We start from the raw sequence: 25627 nt of genomic DNA on the forward strand, positions 1-25627 counted from the left end.
GACATACAGCACTGTAGGACAAATACTGAACATTATTTCATATAAGCAAAACAATGCTCATCTAAAGTATAAACACCAGGTAAAGAGATTTACTAAAGTGTGGTGGGGTTTTTTTCTTGACAACTAAAATGTCAGTATTTTACAGGAAAGTAAAAAAAAAAAGACTTTTGCCCACTTGTATAAGGTTTGATAGGCAGAATATATGAAATATACATTAGCTGCTTCTTAAAAGCTATCTAAGCTCACTCAGCTTACAGTATGTGGAATGTAATTATCCAGAAAGTGAAATATGTATAAAAATAGGCAAAATTCCCACAATATTTATATTGAATTATAATTACTCCTGCCAGGAAGATTATAAGTCTACAGTATATGTATGAAATGTTTGTTCATAAAGTTAAAAAACATCATTAGCTTGCTGAAGAACACATTAAATGTAGGAATGCATAATCAGAACTGACTCTCAATTCTGCTTAGCTGGTGCAATTCTACAGAAAACCATCATCCTTTCTGCACAAAACAAAACCAACCTCTAATTGGAGAGCTGGGATTTTTATTTTTTTGTTGGTGGTGTTGGTTTCTTGGTTGGTTTGGTTTGTCATAGAGGGGCCAGACTGAAGTTTATGAAATAAATTCTTCTAGACATGGAAGTATGTTGTTTATTGTTTTTTTTCCTATCTCCATATTGTTTACTGATAGCAGTCACCCATCTTTTAAAATAATTATTGCCTGACATTACATGGAGCTTTAACTGCTTGTTCAAGGCAGTGAAATAGAAAGAACCTCCAACTCTCCTGCCATGACCCAGTTCTGGGCTTGTGCTTTTTTGACGAGTCTTTGATCTGCAGCAGGCCTCATAGGCTAGTCTCCCGAAGGAACATGGTGCCAATGTTGTAAGAAATCTTTCTCACTCTGGCAGATGTGACAGAGGGTTTTGGTGGCTTTTCACCACTTCTGACCTCCAGGAAGTAACAGATCCCAGGAATTTCCTTTGGAAAGTTTTCTGGAAGCTCTTCACGGGAACGAGGGACAAAAATAAAATTTTCTTCCTTTTTCAAAAGCCTAGGGGGAAAAAAAGAAAAAAGAACAGAAGGATCTAAAAATCTGTAGAACACAGTACAGAAACATGTCTTTAAAAGAAATCAATCCTATGTGGTCCCCCCCCCCCAAAAAAAAAAAAGAGTTTAAAGTGTTACATAACATCTAAAAAAATCCTAAGCCAGGATCTTCAGCTGAAATCCTCAGCTGAAATCAGCTGAGGACATGGCCCAAATAAACACATTCTCTGAAAATTAGTATCAGCATTCACAACTTCAGGTACCAGAAAGGGAACCATGTTAATAACAATCATTTTCCATAACATATCATTTGGCTCACTTAAAACATTCCAGCCTGGCCAGTTGTACAGAAATTAATATTTCACAGTAATAACTACCAACAGGTCTCCCACTGCAAAGCAGGTATGAAGGTGGCAGTGCTTGGGAGCTCTCACAGGTAGAATCAAGATGATCAGGTTTTGCCCTTCTTGTACTCAGCAGTACTGTATTTCAAAGATTAGGTTCAAATACAGCAAATCCCATTTCAACACAAAATAGCCTCATATCCTACACTATTCATCAAAAGTACCCATTGGTTTAATCTGTGCCACCTGGTTGGGGTCACAAAGGGATACAGGTTCACAGCAGCCATGGAGCCATCCCTCAGACATGCACACACAAGTGGTACAAAATTCACAGAACTCACTGTACTGCCTTTTGCCATTTGTCATCTTCCTCCATCGTGGAGAAATTTCTCTCTGGCTAGATCTGAAAGTTTAGGACCTCTGTATCTTCAAGTACACCTCAAGTATCTTTCCTGAAACTAGTCAGACTTGTAAAATAAAGAAAACAACTCCATGCATTTTCCTTTTATTTCCAGTAAATGAAGTTAGGGATATTCCATCCCTAACAGTCTTTACAAGAACAGTTTTGGTAAATTCTGAGCATAGTTGGGTCTATAAAATCTTTTCCTTCCCAAGACATGTATTTATTCTTTTTCTCAATCCATTTGAAGCCCAAAAACATGACTGGGAAGAACTTTATTAGCTTCAGTGGATTTTGTAATAGGTTGTTTTGTTTAATGCCTCTAAAGCTAAATTCTGTCAAGAATTTTCCAGGATTTGTAATGGCACTTCCTTTACTGAGTAGTTTTTGTGGGTTTTGCTGAGACAATCATGTGTGAACTTACTGAATTATAAAGGCATTTTCTTCCCAGCTTTTAAATAATCAGTTGGTTATGAGTACAACAATGCTTCTGCCTTTGAACTTCTGTGGTCTTTGTTTAGCACGCAGTTTAAATGTCATAATCTATTTTCCACACTGCTAATTTTATTATCAAAATATTGTAATCTTTTCTAATTTGCATGAGTTTGCAGAATCATCTCTCTTTTCAGCTGTCCAATGCTTGTAGTAAACATTCTGCATTTGAAAACTACAGGCTTAACTCTTTGCTCCTCCTCAAATTAGATTTCCACAAGCAACAGTTGAACTCCCAGAACTTTCAGAGCCAAATCTGTAAGCTTCCACAGCAGTCATTCTTCCTCCAACTGACTACTCACTACAGAGCATATGGCCTTGCTAAAAACCAGTGGTTTCCTTCCCAGAGGCTAAAATTATCTAATTGTAATGACAGCTACACAAGTCTGAAATCGTAAAATGTATTTATATATATTCTTTGAGTCAGTGCAGGGCTGGTACTGAGTTTAGTTGATATTTCACACTATTTTCCCCTAAAAAAAGCCCAAGTGCAACATATTATTGAAAGGCTCTATTTCACTTCTTTTACTAATTGTAATTTGGTTGCAGTAAAATGCTCTAGGAGTGATGGGTAACTAACTAACTAGTCCTTTGGAAATTTCTACATTACTGTGGCTTGTGATAGATGTTGTGATACACATTAGGTACACTCTTTGAATCACTGAGTGAGAACTCTCAGAAATTGTCTAGCTGACCTTTACTGCATAGTGTTTCAGCTCCCAAGCAAGAACAGCAGGAAATCGTCTTTACCAAAAGCTAATGGAAGCTAGTTAATGATCACACTCTATTCTACATACTTCATAATTTTCAGGAAAAAAATTACTTATTTGCTGGCTTTTGTAACAATAGGGTTAGAAAGCCTTTGATCAGGATGAAATAAGTCTCACCAGCATTCCTGTGAAGAACAGCTTAATTATTGGTCCTGACACAGTTTCCCAGGCTGAGACTGAGACCACATCCCCTAGCCAGAAAGTTTAAGCTGAAGTTGCATGCATATTCCTGAACTGTGGAGGTTGTATAAGTAGTCTGAATACATTCCCCAACACTTATCTCGGCTCTGTTTCCTAGAGAACCCCTGTGTACTCAACAGTGCTCACAAGGGAAGAGGGATATTTTTACAGTAGGTTATTCAATTGCCTGGAACTAGGTCTGTCCTCAGCTTGTCTTCATTGCTGATGTCTTAGGAGAGGAAGAGCTTCTTAAACCTTGATTGTAGTTGATTAACTTCGACAGCTTCCCCTACTAACATGAAAACTTCCAGAACAGTTAAAAGTCTTATTCTGTCCCTTTCCTTGTGGAAATGTTGTTACTTCCAGGAAAAACCAGATAATATCTAAGGATTATGCCACTCTTTTTTTTTTTTCATTTTCAGTTCCTTCATTTATTAAAAAAAAAAAGAAGTGCCAGTATTTAAATAGAAAATGTGGTTCTTTCCTAGCAGAAACAAGAAGCATTTCAAGGTCAGGAGGTCTCACTGTGAATGAATACTTCGTGGGAAACCGTGAGGAAGATTCTAAAAGCTGCAGCTCCTTTTTACACAGATGACAGGATTTATATTTCAAACTATTTTGGCAAGAAACTGTGTCTACATTTAGCCCATATCTGGAACTAAACCATAGCAGTTAGTCTATCACCCAGTGACACCCTCCCCCCCAGCAGAGAAGAGAAATCAGGGAAAGGAGAGAAGACCCACAGGTTAAAATGGAAACAGATGTAATGAAATATCCAAACTGGTACCTACATCAGTACAGGTTATATAACATTATACTCAGCTCAGCAGAAGTGCAGCAGTCATAATACACAGGAAGACAATCCTCAAGAGCAGGTAAAGGAAGAAGAACAGACTGAGGAGAAACCCAATCAGAAAACTCCTCTTTCTTCACTAAACTTCCTTTATACTGGGTGTGATGTTCATGGTATGGGATATACCTGTGAGCCAGCTAAGTCAGCTGTCCTGGCTGACTCAGAACTGCTAATGGCATGCAGGCCATATCTGGCCTGGGATTCTGTCCCAGCAAAACCAGGACAACCAGTCACACTTTCATCAGTGATTTCCTATATTCAGAAAACAAAGTAACCAACATTTGTTACTACAGAATCATTTGTTGCAAGGCCCTCTATGCTGAATGCATACTTTCCACAATGATTTTTTTTTCTGGGGGTAGGAGGTGTTGGACTAGATGATCTCTTGAGGTCCCTTCCAGCCCCTAACATTCTGTGATTCTGTGATACCCTCTCCAGGTCTACTGGAAAGCAGTATCATCTCTACTGCCATCTCCCAGAGATGTCTGACCTTTATACTTATCACTGGATGCTTTGAAGTATCTCTGCTCGCCCTTGAGCTCAGCAGGAAAAACAGCTGCAAATATTTTATATGGGCTGTCTCTGTTCCTCCGCCCCCCAAAAATGCAGTCACAAACTGAAGGATGTGTCCAAAGGGAGTAATAAAGTAGTGAAAGGAGCAGCCACTTAGCAGCCTGGAAATATGAGGAAGCAGCTGTATGGGAAACACAAAAGACAGTCGTCTTTGATAACTCTGTTTCCACAGCTAAAGGAATAAATGATTACCAGATGTGCTAACTCAGCTCTAGCTGCTTTGAGAAACAGTGGTGCTGAGGAAACACTCATCTAGCTTCAGCATCATTTAATACTTGGAGTACTACCATAGGAGCTTCAGAGGACACATTGCCCATACAGTGTCTGGAAGCCTTTGAAGCCTCCTCCCCAAAGCTGGGACTAGTGCTTGCTGGACATGGCTAGCACAGGCTGTCACTTCTCAGCAAACTTTAAAAATCCTGGCAAATAGCAGCAGGTACATTCTGCTGCAGGAACCCAACAAACCATGTAGTTTGTAGCCCTCAAGGGCCTGTCTTTTCTCTGGAACAATTAGAAAAAAATTAATTAATGGCTTCACAAATAGGTTAGCAAAATCTCCTGCTGGATTGCTGAGCCCTTCCCCTGTGGCAACAAGTGTGGAGCATTTCACCAGAGGGGCATCTAGCTTGATAACATGTGCCAGCAAATTAGTTTCCATATGAATAAACTATTATGGCACTCACTGGAAATATTGGTAGGCTGCTCATAAAATACAGTATATAAATAGTTTGCTATTTGTAATGCCAAAAATCAGTGCAATTAGTTCTAAATTTAAGCGGCTTTGAATTTCTCCCTCGGTTTCTATACATGCTAGAAAAACCAGGAGACTGAAAAATACCCGACTATGTCTGGATCCAGTTCATTTCACTTTTGTACTTCCTTATCTTTTAAACTATGGAATAACATGTAGTGGTGGTTTTCCATCATACAGACCAATTGTAAGAAGATTATGAAAGGAATAGCTGTGATATTTTAATTCAATATATGCAGAAAATCACATGCAGCTTGACACAGCAAGTGTTTATCACTGGCCTTTAATACTTTTCATTTCTCACTCACCTAAGCAGAAGGAATACTGGGTTTCTGCTCTGTCTGGAACATTAGAGAATTAGGCTCAGTGAATAGGATTTTGTCATCACTAGTAAAATGCCCTAGGTTTTGCATTGATTCTGTAATGCTGAACTCAGGATTTTTTGTAGGTTTAGCAGTTGTCTAGAAGTCAGATGAGTACTGCTTTAGTTTAGCTGTATGGAACACTGCAGTGAACAGGTATGTTAACTAATGAACAGTAATCTAACACAGCGTTATTCTGTGTAGGGTGAACTACCTATGAAACTTGAATAAAAATGCAGAGTCATGAATCATAGGCATGGGTGGAGAGATGAAGCCCCAGGACTGTAATCACAAATCACAGCGACTATGGGGATGCAGATAACACCGGGAACAGAAAACCAGAATAAAATTGTGCATTTTAACTAGACTTAGAATCATGGAACTGTTGAGCTGGAAGAGGCCTTTGAGATGATGTGTACTTGCAGCCCAGAAAGCCAACCAGATCCTGGGCTGCATCAAGAGAAGTGTGGCCAGCAGGTCAAGGGAGGTGATTCTGCCCCTCTGCTCAGCTCTGGTGAGACCCCACCTGGAGTACTGTGTCCAGTTCTGGAGCCCCTATTACAAGAGGGATATGGACATGCTGGAAGGTGTCCAGAGAAGGGCCACCAGGATGATTAGAGGGCTGGAGCACCTCTCCTATGAGGACAGACTGAAAGAGTTGGGGTTGTTCAGTCTGGAGAAGAGAAGGCTCGAGGTGACCTTCTTGTGGCCTTCCAGTATCTGAAGGGAGCCTACAAGAAAGCTGGGGAGGGACTTTTAGGATGTCAGGTAGTGATAGGACTAGGGGAAATGGAATAAAGCTGGAAGTGGGGAGATTCAGGCTGGATGTGAGGAAGAAGTTCTTCCCTATGAGAGTGGTGAGAGCCTGGAATGGGTTGTCCAGGGAGGTGGTTGAGGCCCCATCCCTGGAGGTGTTTAAGGCCAGGCTGGATGAGGCTCTGGCCAGCCTGATGTAGTGTGAGGTGTCCCTGCCCATGGCAGGGGTATTGGAACTGGGTGATCCTTGTGGTCCCTTCCAACCCTGAATGATTCTCTGATTCTATGATCAAGTTGCCTAAAGCTCACAATCCCACCATTACTGCTAAGCTACTACATTACATGATTAAACTTTTAATACTAAATTAGCATTTATTTAGTACTTAGGCTAACAAATTTTTTTTTATGTTCATGTTTAAAACTAAATTGTCTGTCCACCAATGTGTCTCATGAAAACATACAATGGTGCATTGACTGATAGAACGAGTGTCTTTAAAAATGCTCAGAAATAAAACTTTAAATAATTTGAAAAGTCTCTTGGAGAGAAATTAATTTCATTGTTTATACGATGCAGAAAAATGTAGATGTAGATGCAGGTATAGATGTAGATATAAATATAACCTCTAGGAAGAAAATTTGCATTCAAATAATGTATCTATAAGGAGTTTATAGAAATGCATAGTTTTAATTTAAAATCTGGATAAAGAGAGATGTATATACATGCTTCTCAATAGCTTAAAAATAATAATTCTTCCACACAACACTCTGTAAGATAACTGTTAAAAACTTATTCAAATTCTTCAGTTTTTAGTCAGTTTTAAAGACTGAAGGGCAATTTAGGCAGACAAACCAGCAATGAGCTTATCTAGCTCAACAAGGAGGTATGCTTGGCTGATCTTTCTCCTAAATCAGATAAGGATGTGGCATACTGCCTGTCCATCTTTGCCTAAGCTCAGGTCTCATACCTACTGCCCAACATGTGATAATGGAAAGTACCCAGCCCTTGATGCCAGAAACACCTTCTACACAAGGGAAATAACATGCTGAAAAAGACCAGAGGTAGAAAACAGTGGGAAAAGGCAATTCATTTTAAAATACAGTAACTTGACAAAGAGCAACAATTATGTTTACCTGCTTTTGATAACTGCTTAGAGATCCCAAGGCATTACATTCTAATGCTATTAGGGAAACAGGATGAATGTAGGTATATTATATTAATATCTTACAAACATCATTATTCAAGGCTGAAACAAATAATTAAAAAATATGTAATCTCTCTTCTGTGCTGAAGAAGTCTCATAAATCTCATGGTGCTTCCTTCCTCAGTATGGAAAATAGGGTAAATTTATTCAATTCAGTCTAATGTAAATGAATTAGATAAACCTTGAACTGGATTTGCCAGTTTACTGGAAAAACAGAGAACATCTTACTCTTCTCCTACTCCTTTCTGGTCACATAGTTAAACAGGGACCAGACACAGATCTACTCTGACCAGTTTCCATGTTTCACTGGAAGTTTTATCAGCGTTGTTCCAGAGCTTCTGTTTTACAACGCTCAGTGATTCACTCAAAGGAAATGGGGATATGTAATCCTATAGTTAAAAGACCTGTGTGGGTCAAGACAGCAAGGTGTTTTGAACAGAGTTGAGCTCTCACTCCAATAGATTGAAAGGCCAACTTTGTAAAACGTGCTGTTTCACACCACAGATCTTTGACCAGGCAGGTGTAACTGGAACAAGGCTGTCCAAGGTTCATGGCTGCTGCTGCTAGGCAACACCAGACCTTATATTTAGAATTTTAGACTGCAGTTCTCACACAAGCAGATTATAGGCTCACAGAGAAGTGTCTGAAACCAGTAACAGGCATTCTGAAGTGTAATTATAATTTGAATGCTGGTGATTCTTTATAATGCATAATCTGTACTGTAAAATGAAAACTGATAAGAATTAGAGATGTTTCCAGTATCTATATGATGTGCAAGCACAAAATTGGTATCAAAATTTTCACTGGGGGTGTGGTAGACCCAAACATGTAATGATAAATGCCAATAGTTTTAATAAATTGAAAATTATGTTACTTTAATACTGATTGCAGAATTATCTACGTTGGAAAACACTGCTTGTTAGATAATATAAATAGAACTGAGTACACAGTGGCACAGCATGATCAGATGGAAGCATTTGATGAAATACCAGGTCAACTGTAATGGCATTTTAGTTTATGATTAATCACCTTATTTGTACAGAACAAATTATATATTCATACAAATCATATTTAAGAAAAAGTCATATAGAGATGCATCAGATCACTACTTGTTTGTTTGGATAATACCAGTATATCATACTCAAAACTCCTAGATCACTTGCAGAAGCTCTAAATAATTCTGCTGTATGAAGTATTTTCTAACTGCAGTCTCTCCTGACCACTGTGTCAGCAGTGTCATTTCTTAGAATCATAGAATCATAGAATCAAGAAGGCTGGAAAAGACCTCAAGGATCATCGAGTCCAACCTGTCACCCTAAACCTCATGACTATCTAAACCATGGCACCAAGTGCCACGTCCAATCCCCTCTTGAACACCTCCAGGGATGGTGACTCCACCACCTCCCTGGGCAGCACATTCCAATGGCCAACCACTCTCTCTGTGAAGAACTTTCTCCTCACCTCCAGCTTAAACCTCCCCTGGTGCAGCTTGAGACTGTGTCCTCTTGTTCTGGTGCTGGTTGCCTTGGAGAAGAGACCAAACCCCTCCTGGCTACAACCTCCCTTCAGGTAGTTGTAGACAGCAATGAGGTCTCCCCTGAGCCTCCTCTTCTCCAGGCTAAACAGTCCCAGCTCCCTCAGCCTCTCCTCATAGGGCTTGTGCTCAAGGCCTCTCACCAGTCTCGTTACCCTTCTCTGGACATGCTCCAGCAATTCAACATCTTTCCTAGACTGAGGGGCCCAGAACTGGACACAGTACTCAAGGTGTGGCCTAACCAGTGCTGTGTACAGGGGTACAATGACCTCCCTGCTCCTGCTGGCCACACTATGCCTGATGCAGGCCAGGATGCCAATGATCCTGTTCGTGCTGGATTTCTAGGATGTGACTCCCTTTTTGATACAACATGGAGGACATACAGGGTGAGAAAATCTGAATCACATTATGCTAGCTAAGTCTTAGTATCAATACTCTCTGAACCCTGGTTACCCGCATTTGATTTGTTATAGCATGGTATGATCAAGAGTAGCCAGAGAGAAGTGAGGCACAAACAGAAGCCATCTTCTCTTTGCTACAACGTACTTGTAGTCACTTTTAACAAACTCCATCTACAATCCCCCAAAACTGGCTTTCAGAACAGACTTTTTTACCAGCAATGTGATAAAAAGAAAACATACAATCATAGAGTCATAAAATGGTTTGGATTGGAAGACACCTTTAAAGGTCTTCTAGTCCAACCCACCTGCATCAAGCAGGGATATCTTCAGCTAGATGAGGTTGCTCAAATCTGTTGTCTCACAGAAGGTGGATCACATCACTCTTGAAACCAAACCCCATGGAACTGGTACTGGCACACTAAAAATTATTCTGGCTTCAGCATGACAAGGAAAGACTTCTCTGAATTACTGCCCCAGAAAAACTCAGTACTTACATTTCCAAATTTACATTTCTTAAAATAATATGCAACTGTCTAGCTCACCAATTTCTGCTCTCAGGGACACAAACTTGAGCAACACCAGAGCCCTGAGTGCTTCTGAACTAGATTTGTGAAGTATTAAGATCTCTCATCCTGAAAAATACAGACTTCACTTTCAGAATACCTCAAAGACCTTCTCTGGTTAGAGAATGTAAGATCTGTTCTTGTACAAGAGAAGTTCAGGTCCCTGTTACAAGGCCTTTGCTACTTTTTGCCAGTATCATTTATGTCCATTTGTGTAAAATTAAAAACAAAGACCCTGCTACTGTGTAAGTTTTCAAAACTGAGGGACAATTGGTGAACAATTTTGTGATTAATTTTCAAACATCTTAGAGGGTTTCTCCTAGCCCATTGTGGATGATCAAGAACCAAAGCCACTAGAACACTGTACCTGGAAGGTTCCCAAAGACAATTTTTTGTGGACAAGAGGTTCCAAGTTCCAAACAGCAATTTCCTACATATTAAATGAATTTATTTTTATATAAATGAATAAATCTTCTGTACCAAATAGTAAGATGAGTTTGTGTTTCTCTTGTTTTCAGACAGCTGTACGAATCTGCTTTTGTTCACTTTATCCTCAAAAGACTGTTCAGGTTTTCTGTCTCTTTTTCAGTCAGCTACACTTGCTCCATTCTGTAAATCTAATTTTGAATGAATGAGCTCTTCAGAGGAATGTAATATTATTCACTAGTTATAATTACTTGTTACTTTAATTTCAGACTGATTTGTATTTTAACATAGCAGATGCTTCAATTGTTGGATGAAGAAATTACATTTAAAACTTTAAATTACATTAATAGGTATGGGGAAATAGAAACATTGAGATTCACAGTTCTATACAAGAAAAAAAAAAAAAAGCAGTATTATGTGAGCAATTGCATACAGATTTAACACAGAGAAACAGTCCCAGAACCTTAGCTAAATCATACTTTAGAAAATTACTTCAAATAATCTGGAAAAACAGTAAGATTCAGATCTCCTAAAAAAAAAAAAAAAAAAAAAAAAAAAGTACATCTGTAGTAATTCAAGCAGCAGAAATTTTAATAGCTAAGCTGTCAACTTTGAACAAAAAGGACCACCTTTCTTATTTAGGAGCTGTTCGTCATAACCAGATTTAATCAAGCCTTCTCTATATTTGCATAACGTCTTCAAAGAGCTAGGGATAATGCTTTGCCATTTTCAATTTTTTTTCTGCATTAAGAAAATCCTTCTATCAAGTGTCTCTTTACAGTGCTAAATACAAAATTTTGTCTTCAAGAAAGCATAAAAGCTCTTTTAAAACTCAGCTTTACTGGCAAAATTAAAGATTTTCTTCTGAGCCAATGGGAATATCCTTCTCTCCGTGAACTCTCTAGTGGGTAGAACCCAAATCCTTAGCTTAAAGCTGTAATAGTGTGTGAAATCATGGTACTTTGGGAGGCACTTCTCACTTCTTCTGTTAGGCATAAATGGTTGGCTTCTTTGCCTCCACTGACTTCTTTGCACATTCTGATGCAAACTGCAAACAAAAGGCTGACAGTTCCATGCAACACCTCTCTCATTTGTCCTGGTGCACTTTCTGTTGAAGTGCGTGTGTTGAGGACAGTGCATGTTACAAGTTCAAACTCAGAAAAGGCTGAAATAAAAAGTATATGAAAAGGCTAAGAGGACTTACTGGTATGTGGTTGGACTGACATTGATGCGACGTGGGTGACTTCCTGACTCAAACTTGCTTGCAAGAGTGACATTATTCCCAAAGAGGCAATAACGTGGCATTCTTACACCAACAACTCCAGCCAGCACTGATCCTGAGTGAATGCCTATCCTCATCTGGAAAAACATGACATCCATGTCAGTCTGTCTCTCTTGTGCATGGTAATGTCATTAGCCCTTATTTACAAGCCATTCATAGCAACCCTTTCAGAGAAATAATCAACCAAAGAAGGGTGAAGAGCAAGAGAACAGACTGTCTCTCTCTGAAAGAAAGAACAAACACATGGTTATCCTTTCAGTAAAACATGCACATTTGCTGTAGACTATGACAGTCAAAACAGGAATCATGAACAGAATAGGATGGGATGATCAAGAGTTACTGCAGTATCATCCATCTAATTACACAAGCTGATACATTACAGAGGGTTATTTTTGCCAGCACTTCTAACACAGGCTTTAAAGTAAGATCCACATTTTCCCAAACTGGCAAGAAGAGCAGGAACATGAAGAGAATGAATATGATACTTTTATCTTCCTCGCATTTTTTTCTTCCAAACTCCTCAAACTCTAAGGTCCTTCTTGCTTTGTGAGACTGAGAGATATTGCAATGGTGAAAATGCTGAACATTAAGACACCAATGTCTTTAAAAATAAATGTATCTTCCTCAAAACAAGGAAAAACGCATCCCAAGCAAATTAAAAAAGCCCCTGTGTCATCCCCTGAAACTATGAAAAGTGTGATTGCATTTACCTGTAAAGCTTGGAGTCACCATCCAACCTTCTTTCAGTGAACAATAAAACAAGAGATTTATTCTGCAGACATTTTACCAACCGTGTTTGTCAAGAAAATTATTTTTACTAATAGGAAAATCTCTTGTTAACTTTGTAGCATTAAAAAATTAAGAGAAGTTATTTAGATCTTCTGAGGATACTCTTACTAATAGTAACAGGACTGCTGCAAAACCTGAGGTAATGTGAAGGAAATAAAGAGCAGGTACTAAAACAGAGGGTCTGATGGAATCTGAATGAGTGCCTTAACTAACACCATTCTCAATATGGTCTCCTGACTTAATTCACATTTTTCCCATTGTGCTTTTGTCTGTTAATCCCTATATTTTTAATAACACACTATACATTTACTGAAACAAAAAATCATTGTTAGCAATTAAGATAAATGCCAGTATTTTATACCCTTGGTGGTCATGAAGTTATACAAGCATGTGATATCCCACATAATTTCACTGACCAGCTCTTTCCATGTGTCCAAGACTTCTACCACACAGTTAAGCACCTTTTTCATTCAGTTTCTCTGTGACAGACAACGTCTGCTAGACATTAAGTACACGTGTGACCCAAGAATATGTTCTGCATTCAGTGTGTTACTTAAAGCATTCTCACAGACAACATAGAACCTTCCATCTTCACAATAATGCTGTTAAGTACAGACTAGATTTTTTTAATTCTTTTTTTTTAAATTATAATCTGTGAATAAATGGCACTTTAATTAAGCTTTTTAACTTTTACTACAGTGTGGAAGGAACCTACTGAAACCCTTAAAATACTCCATCTACGGGGCTGGGAAGCATCCTCAAACTTGCTTTGACTGTGAACATCTGTGCAAACCCATCGCACCTACATCATTTTGGTTGTGTTCTGGGGCATGAAGTTTTCCTACTTTTGCCAAGAAACATATTTAAACTCCTTTGTTCATTTCCAATGAAAAAAAGTGTTCCAGCAGTCACAGAGTGAGCAAACATCCTTTCTGCATGTTCATGAGGTCAGTACTTGCCCTCAGGAAAAGATTATGAGCAGAAAGTGTTGCTCACACAACAACAAGGATGCCGTCAGCTCTCAATAAATAATAAAGATTTTATTTACAATGCCTTGGTCTTCTGAGATAGGAGAAGGATTTTGTACAAAACTTTAACAAAAGAGCTAATGCTACCCATTTGTTTCACTACTACTCTGCACATTTAAAAATCACATATGAACTGCTTGCTGTGACCTTTTCTAGGATAAATTCAAACACATGTGAAGGCTACATTGAAACCATAAGAAAAATCACTAACTTCGTTATGATGTTTGAATGTGGGAAAGAAGAGTAAACATTAGAGTGGAAGGGAAATCTAGTAGTAAAAAAATGTGCTGAGAAAATAAAATTTACTTTTGCAATATATGCAGTGAAGGCTAAAGTTGGTAGTGGCTGCATTTCTAATTTTACTCTTGAAGTGCTTCCTTTTATGTGTCCACATCGTTTTACTTGATTCAGTGCTTCAGTGACAGAGGACTCCCAAAGGTTTTCCAAAATCTCAGAAGCAAAATGTTAGGTTCTTTTGAAGAACTCAAACCTCACTCAAAGAGTAAATGTTTTCAAGACCTTTCTCACCATTGTTTCAAAAAGACACTGGGGAAATGGCCTATGATTGATTATGACTTTTCTGCATGAGCCAAGGAAAACAGATGTTACACTGTCGTTTTTGCTAAAAAAAAAATATAAGTTGGTATACCACCATTAATGCAAAATATTTTCCTATGCATGGTTAGATGAATGAAACTAAAGCCATGCCAACTTTCATGGAAAAACTGAGGCTAGGAGCAAAACCGTGTAAATTTACTCAGGAGTACAAAGGTTCTGTGAAATTCTTGACTTTCAGAAGAGATGAGACAAAAGAAGAAAGGAAACAGCCTTTTTTTTATTTAGTATGTAAAGAGATTTAAAAACCCCTTGGTTTGGCTGGAAAAAAAAAATAGGAAGAAAATGTCTCATCCAATCATTAGGTACAAGATACCTGCTGGGGCAAATCAACCTCTCACATTAACATGGCAGCAAAAGAAAATCTGCCTAGAGAAATTGACTTAGAACAACAATAGCAGTTATACAATGTATAGTTATAATTCTCAAGCTATGTTGTATATGCAGCCCTTATTAGTGCTTTCTCAGAACAACTAACAATTAAAGATTATTGAATAACATATGAAATGCAAATTAGGTGGCAACGGTAGGATGCATTATTTTTCTATCAGTCATAACTGCATTTATTCATGTTCTTTAATACATGTGTAATATGCATTATATTAGCTACCTTAAATTGAGCATTTCTAATAAAATGCATCCTCCTCATTTGTGCCAACTGCTCCTTTGTCTGTCCTAAATGATTTGGATAATGATAAAAGGGAAACAGGTAGCTGAGACAGAAATTTCAGAGGCATTATGCATAGAAATGGAAAGACCACAAAGAGAAGACAGCCGTGAAAAAACAACCAACCAACCAACAAGAAAACCACAAACAAAAAAACAACAACAAAACCAAACCCAAACCCAAACAAACAGAAAATATCAGACCCTGTATTTACAGAATAGTGAAGAGATGGGGAAAAGGAAAAAGCTTTTTCTGAAGCAGAATACTGGAAGATGCAATGGGAAATGAAATATGAACAGGTGTGGAAAAGAGCAAATACCTGTGAGAGGACTCAGACAAAGAACAACTTTAATTGGCTGCAGTGGAAAAATTTAAAGTGGAAAATGACAGGAAGAAGAAGCATTAATTAATCTGATTTTTGTAGCAACTGTGCAAATAGCAAGGTGGAGAAAAGCTGGTAGTGATAGTCAGAAGTGTGTAAGAAAAGCAGCCTGCATTGATCAATGAAGAAAGAAACGAAAGACATAGGTATGTGGAAAAGAAAAGAAGCGTCTAAAAATGTTAAAGGAAGTGTAGCAGGATCTGGATACTGCCTACAGGATAAGGCACGGGGAGTCAAAATGTCTAATACCTGAGTAACAGGAAGGACAGTGAGTCGGTATAATAGTGATAGATAAAGATGCTAAGGAAAGATAAGGATCACTGGAGCTATTGTCATCCTCTTATGAGGAAACATGTCACCAATGATATAGATGAGAACTGACAGTCCAGACTGGAGAGAAAAAAGTCAATAATAGACATAAACAAGGATGATCAACATAAAAATATTTTGGTTTTCTGAATATTCTGTTAATTTGTTTTTCTTATCTTGACAAGCCATGATTTTTCTTTTTTATAGGTAAAAGTGTCAGGCTTCGGTTTTATTTGGTTTGGGTTTATTTTGTGTTGTTTTCACCTGCTGTGTAGTTTCCATCAGTTCCAATAGCCCCAATGCCTTCTTAAGCACCATACTGAGCTATACTACCATACTGCACTCTTGCTTCATAAAGCCTCTTCCAAAGAGATTAAAAAAAATGCAACATTGAAAACTGACAATGTGATTCTGCCACTTTGCTCTGGTGAGACCTCACCTGGTGTACTGCATCTAGGTCTGGAGCCTTCAGTGTAGGAAGGACATGGACCTGATGAAGCAGATCCAGAGGAGGACCACGAAAGTGCTAAGAGGATTGGAGCACCTCTGCTATGAAAACAGGCTGAGGGACCTGGGGTTGTTCAGTCTGCAGAAGAGGAGGCTCTGGGGAGACTTAATAGCAGCCTTCCAGTACCTGAAGGGGGCCTACAAGAAGGATGGAGAGAGACTGTTTACAAAGGCCTGTAGTGACAGGACAAGGGGCAATGGCTTCAAACTAGAGAAGAGTAGATTTAGATTGGATGTTAGGAACAGGTTCTTTACTACGAGGGTGGTGGAACACTGGAACAGGTTGCCCAGGGAGGTGGATGGTGCCCTGTGCCTGAAGATATTCAAAGTGAGGCTTGACAGGGCTCTGGGCAACCTGATCTAGTTGAGGATGCTCCTGCTGACGACAGAGGGGCTTGGACTAGGTGACCTTTGGAGGTCCCTTCCAACCTAGACCATTCTATGATTCTATGATTCTATGAATGTGTTTATACTCATTTTACAATAAAGAGGCAAAAATATTTTATAAAGAGTAAAGGAATACAATGGCATGCCTGAAGTAAATGTCATAATTGTTAATTTATTCCTTAATATCTTTTTCTTTTAATCAGTGCATCCACAATAAGAAAATACAGTAGATCGCTTTATGTTCAAAGCTCTTGACTTTTTTCTCCTTTGAAACCCTGTTGAAAAACTCATTCTTTTTTCCCTCCTCCACATCATTTCTGTAGAAAAAAAAGAACGTTTGACATTAAAATGCAAGTGGGAAGATATCATTCTACAGTCTGAGAAGTAGTACTTGTCTCCTCAAGAACTTTTTATAAAGTCTCATCAAATCTAAGATTTTTGACCAACATACATCTGCATGTTGATAACCAATAAAACACAATAAAATCCCTATTGCTCTTCAGTCAACACTCAGAAATTGCATTACAAGATTTAAAAAATACTTTATTGATTAGATCACAAAACAATGGTTCGAGCTGTAATGATTCCCAAAAGGAAAATTATGGGTTTATATTTAAGGAAAATTATGGGTTTATATTTATTTGTCAAGTGCTCTGCAATCTGGTTTAAGGGCTTTCAAGCACAATCTGTGCTTAATACCAAAGAAGAGAAGGTGACATCAGAGACAGCTTTCCTGATAGGTGACAGTATGAAGAATTGCATAAGGACAAGACAGTGAAGAATGATTTGTCAGCTGAAAAGGAAAGACTCTTTGTGGACAGTACTGAAAGGCAGAATAAGAAAAAGAAGAAGTTTGGGTTTTGTTTTTTTTTTTGTATGTCAGTGAAGAGTAGTTAATATTATAACATGTTATCAGGCTTTCCTATTCAAACCAAAGGTACATGTAACCTGTCTTCTGATAAGCAGAGGGCAAAAAATACATGATCATTTCCAAAATTCTCTCTGTGCAACCAGTAATTTTTAGTTCAGGGATTTTCCTGAGTCAGAAGATTTTTTTCATAGAGGAAAGGTACTTGTTGTTCACAGTTCCTCCTCAAATATGAACTACTTCCTACCACACACAGAGAGAAAAGGACTTTAATAAACAGTTCTCACACTCTGAAAAACACACTCCCATGCCAGAAAGAGAATTCTCAGATTGTCTCACAGGTTAACTTCAGCCAGAAGGACTCAAAATTAATTTTCACAGAACTGCCTGCCTTACACAGACACTGAGCTGAGGGCAGGCTGGGAAGTAGGTGACACAGTTTGGAAAGTAACCACAGGCAGAAATAATAACCCACTCAGCCAGCCTGGAGCATTTCAAGTCTTAATAATGTGACTGACTGGCAGCTGCTCAAGTCTTTGTGTGAAGCTGGTAGCAGATCTCAGGGCTGATAGCTCTACGGAAATACTTCCAGGCACGTGGGTGTCCCAAGCCAGTAAAACATTTAAATACAGTAGGAAATGTTCGTGTGAATCAGGATGTTCAACCTCAATTTCAATAATGCACATGGTTATCTGTACACTAAAACTTCTCAGACAAATTAAGCAAATCTCACTTTCTGCCCTAACATACTGAGTGATACTCTGTGCTTCAGTAAGCACCCTCTCCCTTCTGTCCTTGCACTGTCCTTCAGAAAGGAAACAGTCACCACTTGCACAGCATCTTAGCTATTATCTGTGATGAGCTGCCAGATCCTTTCAGACCGAATGTGCCGAATTCTGTAAGATCTGATCTACTCTAATACTTTGTAGCAGCTTCTGCGATGGTGCTGTCTCTACATCTCAACATATGTCTTCCACAGGGGCATTTATTTGTAAAATATATTCACACAATATAGACTCCACAGAGCTCAGAGGTCTAAAATCAGGGCCACACACTGGTGAGTCAATGTGCCTTTGTGCTCCTTCAAAAAACTTCAGGTTGACAGTACTGACAGCTATGCCCTGACATATGCTTTAATGTGTGGGTTATCCATATTCTTAGATAGATTTATAAATATCACAGTGTCTTTCTGAAAAGGGACATATGACAGTACTGCTCACTACAGAATTGTTGCCAAGGAACAGACCTGCTCAGAAGAAAATTTAGATCACTTTGCATTTCACAAGGTGTCCTACCAAACTAAACTACAGGATATATTTCCCCCATACTTGAATATTTGGAACACTTAGTTTTTACCTAATGAGAATTTCCTAGATTTCTTACTCATAGACTTGGAATTATTCAAGCCATTGGAAGCAAAAGACACAGAAAATTATATAAAGACAACGAAAAATACAGTAACAAACTAACAAAGATTTAATTACTTGAGAACAGCAAACTCATTTTAAATAGTTATATCACAAAGTAATCATGGTTTGTGTAAAAGACATGTAAAATTATAACCAATGTGAGGCACATTACATATATACATCTCTGGATTACGGTCCTGGCAAACAGTCTAATCTAGTGAATATGGAAAAAGCAGCACATGAATCTCAAGAGGTGAGCTCAGTTGGTGGTCATCACCCTCTCAGAAGAAGCCTAGCCATGATTTCCACCTGGCAGAAATGTCTATTCTCTGCGTTCACCATAATAGACGTGGCAAGCCACACAGAACTCCCATGAAAACATGCAACCATCCAGGTCTAAGGCTTCAGGGAGTGGCAGAGCCTTTCAGTGGTAACAGATGATGGTAGTGAGAACATATGTGTTCAGTGACAAGGTGGATTATCTGCCCAGCTTGGTGGTAGAGCTGTGAGAGGGAGTAAGAAGGCTGAGGAGCATCAGAAAGGCTTAGCAAAAGATAGACTGGTAGAACCACACTCTGCCCTCCCTGAGACAGAAATGGGAGCACCCATAAAGATCAAGAGGACTGTGAATCCTCCTCCCACAGAGCTGAACAAAGCAGCTTAAGCTAGTGAATGGAGGCAAGTCCACACTCTGGATGGCAGGCAAAACCCCTCCTTGCACACTTTGCTTCTCAGGTCCCTCTGTACCACATGTATGAGGCTCTGGATGTGGATGTGGATGACAGTCCATGTACACTAGAGGTGTCACCAAGGTCAGAAAGGCTTACCCTCTGTATCATGACCTCATAGAAGAAAAGAAGGGGTATAGTGGTAGGCAGCTTCCTTCCGAGGGCGACTGGGGTCCCTCCTTTCAGGGAAGTCTGCTGTCTCCTTTAGGCCTGGGTTAAGGACATCACTAGGAAACTCCCTCACTTGGTATGTTGTTCCAACTCATAGTCCAAGAGAAACCCAAAGAGACTTCAGGGCCTTGGGATGGTTAGTGAGAGAATCTGGGGCACTGGCTATTTTATATGCTCATTCCAGCTGCAGGCAGTGACATTGGAAGAAACAGACAGATCCAGTCTATTAATACGTGGTTCCATGGCTGGTGTCACAGACACAGTTCTGGGGTTTTTGATAATGAGATGGCCTACACAGCACCAGATGGGGTTTGCCTTTCTTAAAGTGGGCAAAGGGCCTTTGTTATACAGAGAGTTGCTGAACAGAAGTGTAAGTCCTAAGTCCTCCTGCTAAGATTCCAAAGAAGAGATGCTAATGTGCTTCTTCATTAGCTGATTCTACCTCACCAACAAAATACTGCATTTCATTCCTGATAGAGCACTTAATCAAAATATTTTTTTATTGTTTTCTTTGAACAGTAATTTTCACAGCAGGAATTTAATTACTATGTGAATCTGTGTGTTCAGGCACTTAAAAAAGAGCTAATCATTCAAGTAAGCCCACATAGCAGTGGAGGATATTTCTCCACTGACATCCAAAAAAGAAAAAAACTCATCAGAAAGTTCTGTTTGATCCTGAGTGTAGGAGGACATCTTTGTCTCACAGTGCCATCATATGACATATACTGAATAGGTTGGGTGAAAATTTAACAAGGCTAAATGACACATGCTCAAAATATTTAAGGGAACAAGAAAACTGCTAAAAAAGAGTTGGGCATAAGGGTTTTAACCTTAAGAAACAGTCTTCAGTACTTTTGCTAATTTAGTCATTTAAAGTTGATTTCATCTAATTTCAACCACACAGAAGTCAGGCATCCCATTTAAGTTATATTACTAGACTTTTCTAAACCAAGGACGTAAATAACCCCAAAGCTGCAATTCTCCGTGTTCTAAAACTAGCACCTAGGAAGGACTGGATCAATCACTCCTGAAGGTGTATAACTCTCTGGGTGGAAATTTAATGGTACATTTAGTCTAGACACTTCATGCATAGACAACTAAAGACAGGTGAGATGAATCCAATCCCCAGAATGGCAAAGTTGAAACACTTTCATCTTCTTTGCTTAAAATGAGCTATACTTCTATGCATAAATGATCAAAGAAACAGGTGTTGATGGATAGGACCCCATCAGAAGATCATTCTGTTTGTAGTACAGCAGAAATTTCTTCAAATATTTTAACATAATGGCCTTTGAATCTAGCCTGCGATCTTTGAAATTGTAAAATGAAATGACCTTTCAATGGAAAAGTCATGTTTCTACTGGATGCCCCAGATTCTTGCAATCAGCACCAAGGCAAACATAATGAAGATTAAAAATTGATTAAACTCCCTCCTTCATATGGACACAGCAGACATGACAAGAAAATCAATGGGCCAGGTTTTGCAAATATGCCTCTTCCTAAGTCGAGAAAAGTTGAGAAACTATTTCCTTTAGCACTTCTCAATCTGACAAACAATATCTCTAATTAAATACAGAAAAATACCAGAAACAAGTCAACATATGCTTTCTTCTGAAATACAGTAAGTCAAGGAATGACTACATGGAAAGATAAAGGGCTAAGAACATTCCAATTAAGATAAAATTACAATAATGCTGTGTTTCTTTGCTTGTTCATCAGTTCATTCTTAAGAATTTCTATTTCCGTAGACTTAATGCAAGGCAATATAAAAGCTTGATGAACACAATGATTTTTGCATAACTGACCCTCCTCTTAGGTCTGGAGGAAGTGCCCACAGCTGACAGGCAATGATTAGTCTAAGAGGCAATGGCAATAGCACATAAAAAGAAAAGAGGCTCTGTGAGTGCACAGATTCTATAAACTGGAGTCTAAAACTTCACCTTGGCTATAACAGGGAAGGGGTTTAACACTCCTGAGTGGCCTTTGTTCTTCACCATCATAGTGCTTCAGAATTATGCAGGGAAAGTGAATTCCCTCTGCAGTGAAACTGAAACACACATTTGCATATAATGATTTTACGGAAGTCTTTCAGACAGCAAATTCACTGAATTGAGAAAAACTACTTCACACAACAAAGGGAATGAGCACAAAGAGAAACAAGGTGCTGTTTTGTACTGAACAGAAGATTTTAGTAAGGCATTCACAGACTCTCATGATTCATGAATAACCAGCATTTCAGGAAATCAATCAAACTTTCTTGACAGCACAAAACAAGTATAACAAAAATCTAGCATCAGGAATAATCTCTATAGCTCTCTTACTTTCACAGTAAATCTAGGTTAAAAAAGGCATTTGCAAATAAAATGGGTAATGAAATCAATGAAAAATCACTCTAACTCATGAAAATGTAATACTTTCTATTCCTATATTTAAGCAGCAAATCTACAAGCAATATTTGATGATTATGTCATGTCAGATGTGCCAGGAATGGAAATGAGATACTATTTTACTGTTTGTTTCAAAGGCTTCAGACAAAATTGCTAACTGCAGTGTAATTTTAAGGATATGTAGTATAAATGTGAATGTTGCGATGTTTTCATGGCTATAAAGATTTCAACCTTATTTTCAAAGCAATTAGTAAATGAAGACCTGAATATGTCAAGAACATGACAAAATCCAAAAATAGGGAGACAAATTGCTCTCAGATGAAAGCAAATCACTTATGGAAAGGAAAGACTTCAGTGTTCGGTATAACCATTTCCCTTCCCTTCATGCAGTGATCTGTTCCTCTATGTCTCAGTTCATCAGAGACAACTGATAAAGAATAAAGCACAGGAACACATGCATGTGTTTTTAGCTTGTGCATTCTGTAAAAAAATCACAATCAGAACACATGTATTATAGTAATGTCTTTTATATATATTACGCATTTTGCAAATATAAAAATTCAAACATAGTGATAAGCACAGCCAAGATTATCTCTGGCCATCTTAGAATCATAGAATCATAGAATCAACCAGGTTGGAAGAGACCTCCAAGATGATCCAGTCCAACCTATCACCCAGCTCTATCGAATCAACTAGACCATGGCACCAAGTGCCTCATCCAGTCTTCTCTTGAACATCTCCAGGGTTGGCGACTCCACCACCTCACTGGGCAGCCCATTCCAATGGGTAATATCTCTCTCTCTGAAAAACTTCCTCCTTCTTCACAAGCTTTTATCAACTAATACATTTTTCTATAATCCACAAGCATATACACACACAAACACAAGCATATTCATGCTCTTAGTCATATGGGTGAGAAAGGCCAGAAAAGAAAAAGAAACCTAAGGCCTCAATTATCCTTGCACATGGTCTTGAAAATCACCAGACAAATTAAGCACTAATTTAGTTTTGGATGCAGAAGCAGGTGATAGCATGGAATATCCATAACCTCATTGCTTGTCACTGCTGCCCAGCCAACCTTTAATTCTGCTAATTGGGTGAATTTGGCAGCTGAAGGACACAGATGTCTAGGCTTAGATTTTACTTATTCAGCACTATCATTCCTTACTCTTTCCAGATGTTGCTCTTGTCAGATTGTACTTTATCTTGAACTTCAGTCAATGTTTTTCTCCCAAAGCCATCCTCTTGGTTCAGCCTAAGCTGATAAGAGCTAATAATTCCGTTACCTTTTAGTGCAAATCTTTACTCTTTTCCTCCCAAATGTATGCAAGATGTCTTTTCATGGAAAATATGTATGCTATATTTTTCATAGCCTATGTACATATATGTAACTTGTGTAACTGAAAAGCAAAAGACACCCATTTTTCTTCTACAAAGTAGAAGAAAATCAACTCAACAATCCTTCTCCTTTAAATTGTTAACCAAAAATAAAACATATTTATCTGGAACAGGCTGCCCAAAGAGGTCGTGGAATCTCCTTCTCTGGAGACTTTCAAAGCCCACCTGGATGTGTTCCTGTGAGCCCTGCCCTAGGTCATCCTGCTTTGGCAGGGTGGTTGGACTGGATGATCTCTGGTGGTCCCTTTCAACCCCTAACATTCTGTGACTCTGTGATTATGTCATCAGATTATATATAATCAGGTCAATGTGAGAAAAGGAGAAAGAAGACGCAACCATTCAAATCACCTAAAATATAGAGTTATCCCCAGAATAGAAAAACAGAGGAAAAAAAGAATGAGTGGAAAATGATTTTTACATTACTGGATTAACTGAAATGAACATTAAACCTTACGACATTAATATGGATTGGTTTTGTAAGACAGTATTTATTTAGGTCATCTGTGGAGGGTATGCAGTCACGACAAGCAAATTAATTAGCTACCAACCTCACTAATAAAGATTCCTTTAAAATCAAGAAACAACAAGAAATGACACTGAAAAGCTAAATATAACATTATTGCTTCAAAGTCTATCTTTTTGCCGTAATCAATTAAGAGAAAACATCTAGAGAGAAAGAAATTGTCAGACATGTCAGAGATACTGGCTGTGGTTTTGTGAAGGTTAAATTACATCAATTTCATAATTTTTATTTGTACTTAACTTCAGTTGAAATTAGTGGATAAACAAAATAAAGGAGATTAATTACACCTGAACTTCATCTCTCTTGTACTTGTGCCTAGTCTACAAAAACAAATTATGATGAATATTATTTACTGTGTTCATTAATCTGCAATAGACAACACACACTTGAAGTTAAAAAATCACACAAACTGAATGCATCTAGAAATACATTCTAAACTAAAAATACACAATTCATTAGAGAAAATGGTAAAATTCTGTCCAAGGTCTTCTGAGTCAAGACCAAAATGAAATTGAGTTAACATGCAATCTGGTCACATAAAAAAAGTAATCTGGGGCTATGAACATTATATGACACTCTAAGTAGTTGCTTCCTACAGAAATCTAGTTCAAATGTACAAAGAATATTAAGTTAAAACCAAGGTACTGTCAACAGGAGTGAAAAGACCAACAACCTGTTCAGATCCTCGAAAGGATTTGTTTTAGGGAGAAAACTAAAAACCCCATAAATATTCACAGCTTGTCTAAGTATTACTCAGTAGGGAGAATATGATAATTATCTACAAATACCTACAAAGTGTTAATGTCAAAGAGGAAGATATGGCAGATGGGGACACAGCTAGAAATAATTAAATGGAAATGAAGACTCAGATGAATATCCAGCTTCCCTAGGCCTAAACAGACTATATTGACAGCAACAGACTCCGGAGTTAACTGTGTTAAGCAATACCATAGAAGTCTTTTCTTTAAGGCACTAGTAAAACACTTGAAAAAACATTGTAAGGATGTTGTCAGGAGGATGGACAGAATGCACTAATGCAGGTATGTCTTTTTTCAATTCTAACATTATACTGCATTTAAGGACAACTAATGAGAAAGTGATGATATATTTGAATGACTGCTGACAAGTCTGTCTTCCTTAATAACAAATGGGGTAGGAGAAATATCTTTTAAACCACTGAAACCACTCAAACAGAATTTTGAACTTCAGTTTTAAATTAAGTTTTTAAACTTCTTTTTTTTTAAATAATACCATCATGATCCATGTCTAACAATATGCTTTGCTGTATCAAGTGCATTGCTCACACAGCAAATCAGTGCAATTTTGACAGGGAGAAAAAGTAAAATGATGTTTTAGACAGTCATCCTCTAAGAATGAGTGTCATTCGGTTAACAGAGTGTAATCACACATTGAACTAGTCATGTTATTTTGGCACTGGTCTGTTCCTCATCACAGATGATCACAGTTAAGCTTCATGAGGATAACTACCAAAACAAACCCTTTCACAGGAAA

The 25627-nt window shown here is 38.2% G+C and overlaps 1 protein-coding gene across 2 annotated transcripts in view; it reads right to left on the bottom strand.

The window, feature by feature from the left end:
* Window positions 1-854: 854 nt before the first annotated feature.
* The window catches only part of GUCY1A2 (guanylate cyclase 1 soluble subunit alpha 2), a 157510-nt gene continuing 132737 nt past the window's right edge, over window positions 855-25627 (bottom strand). The window contains exons 8-11 of one of the 2 annotated variants that reach the window (XM_054385242.1): window positions 25261-25280; window positions 22089-22119; window positions 11870-12055; window positions 855-1062 (exon numbers count right to left, since the gene is read on the bottom strand). In XM_054385242.1, coding sequence (XP_054241217.1) covers window positions 855-1062; window positions 11870-12055; window positions 22089-22119; window positions 25261-25280 — 445 coding nt within the window. The remainder of the gene's footprint in view (window positions 1063-11869; window positions 12056-22088; window positions 22120-25260; window positions 25281-25627) is intronic. The other variant, XM_054385249.1, reaches the window with a different exon arrangement.

This window comes from Indicator indicator, chromosome 1 (assembly GCF_027791375.1).
Source record: "Indicator indicator isolate 239-I01 chromosome 1, UM_Iind_1.1, whole genome shotgun sequence".
NCBI lineage: Eukaryota > Metazoa > Chordata > Aves > Piciformes > Indicatoridae > Indicator > Indicator indicator.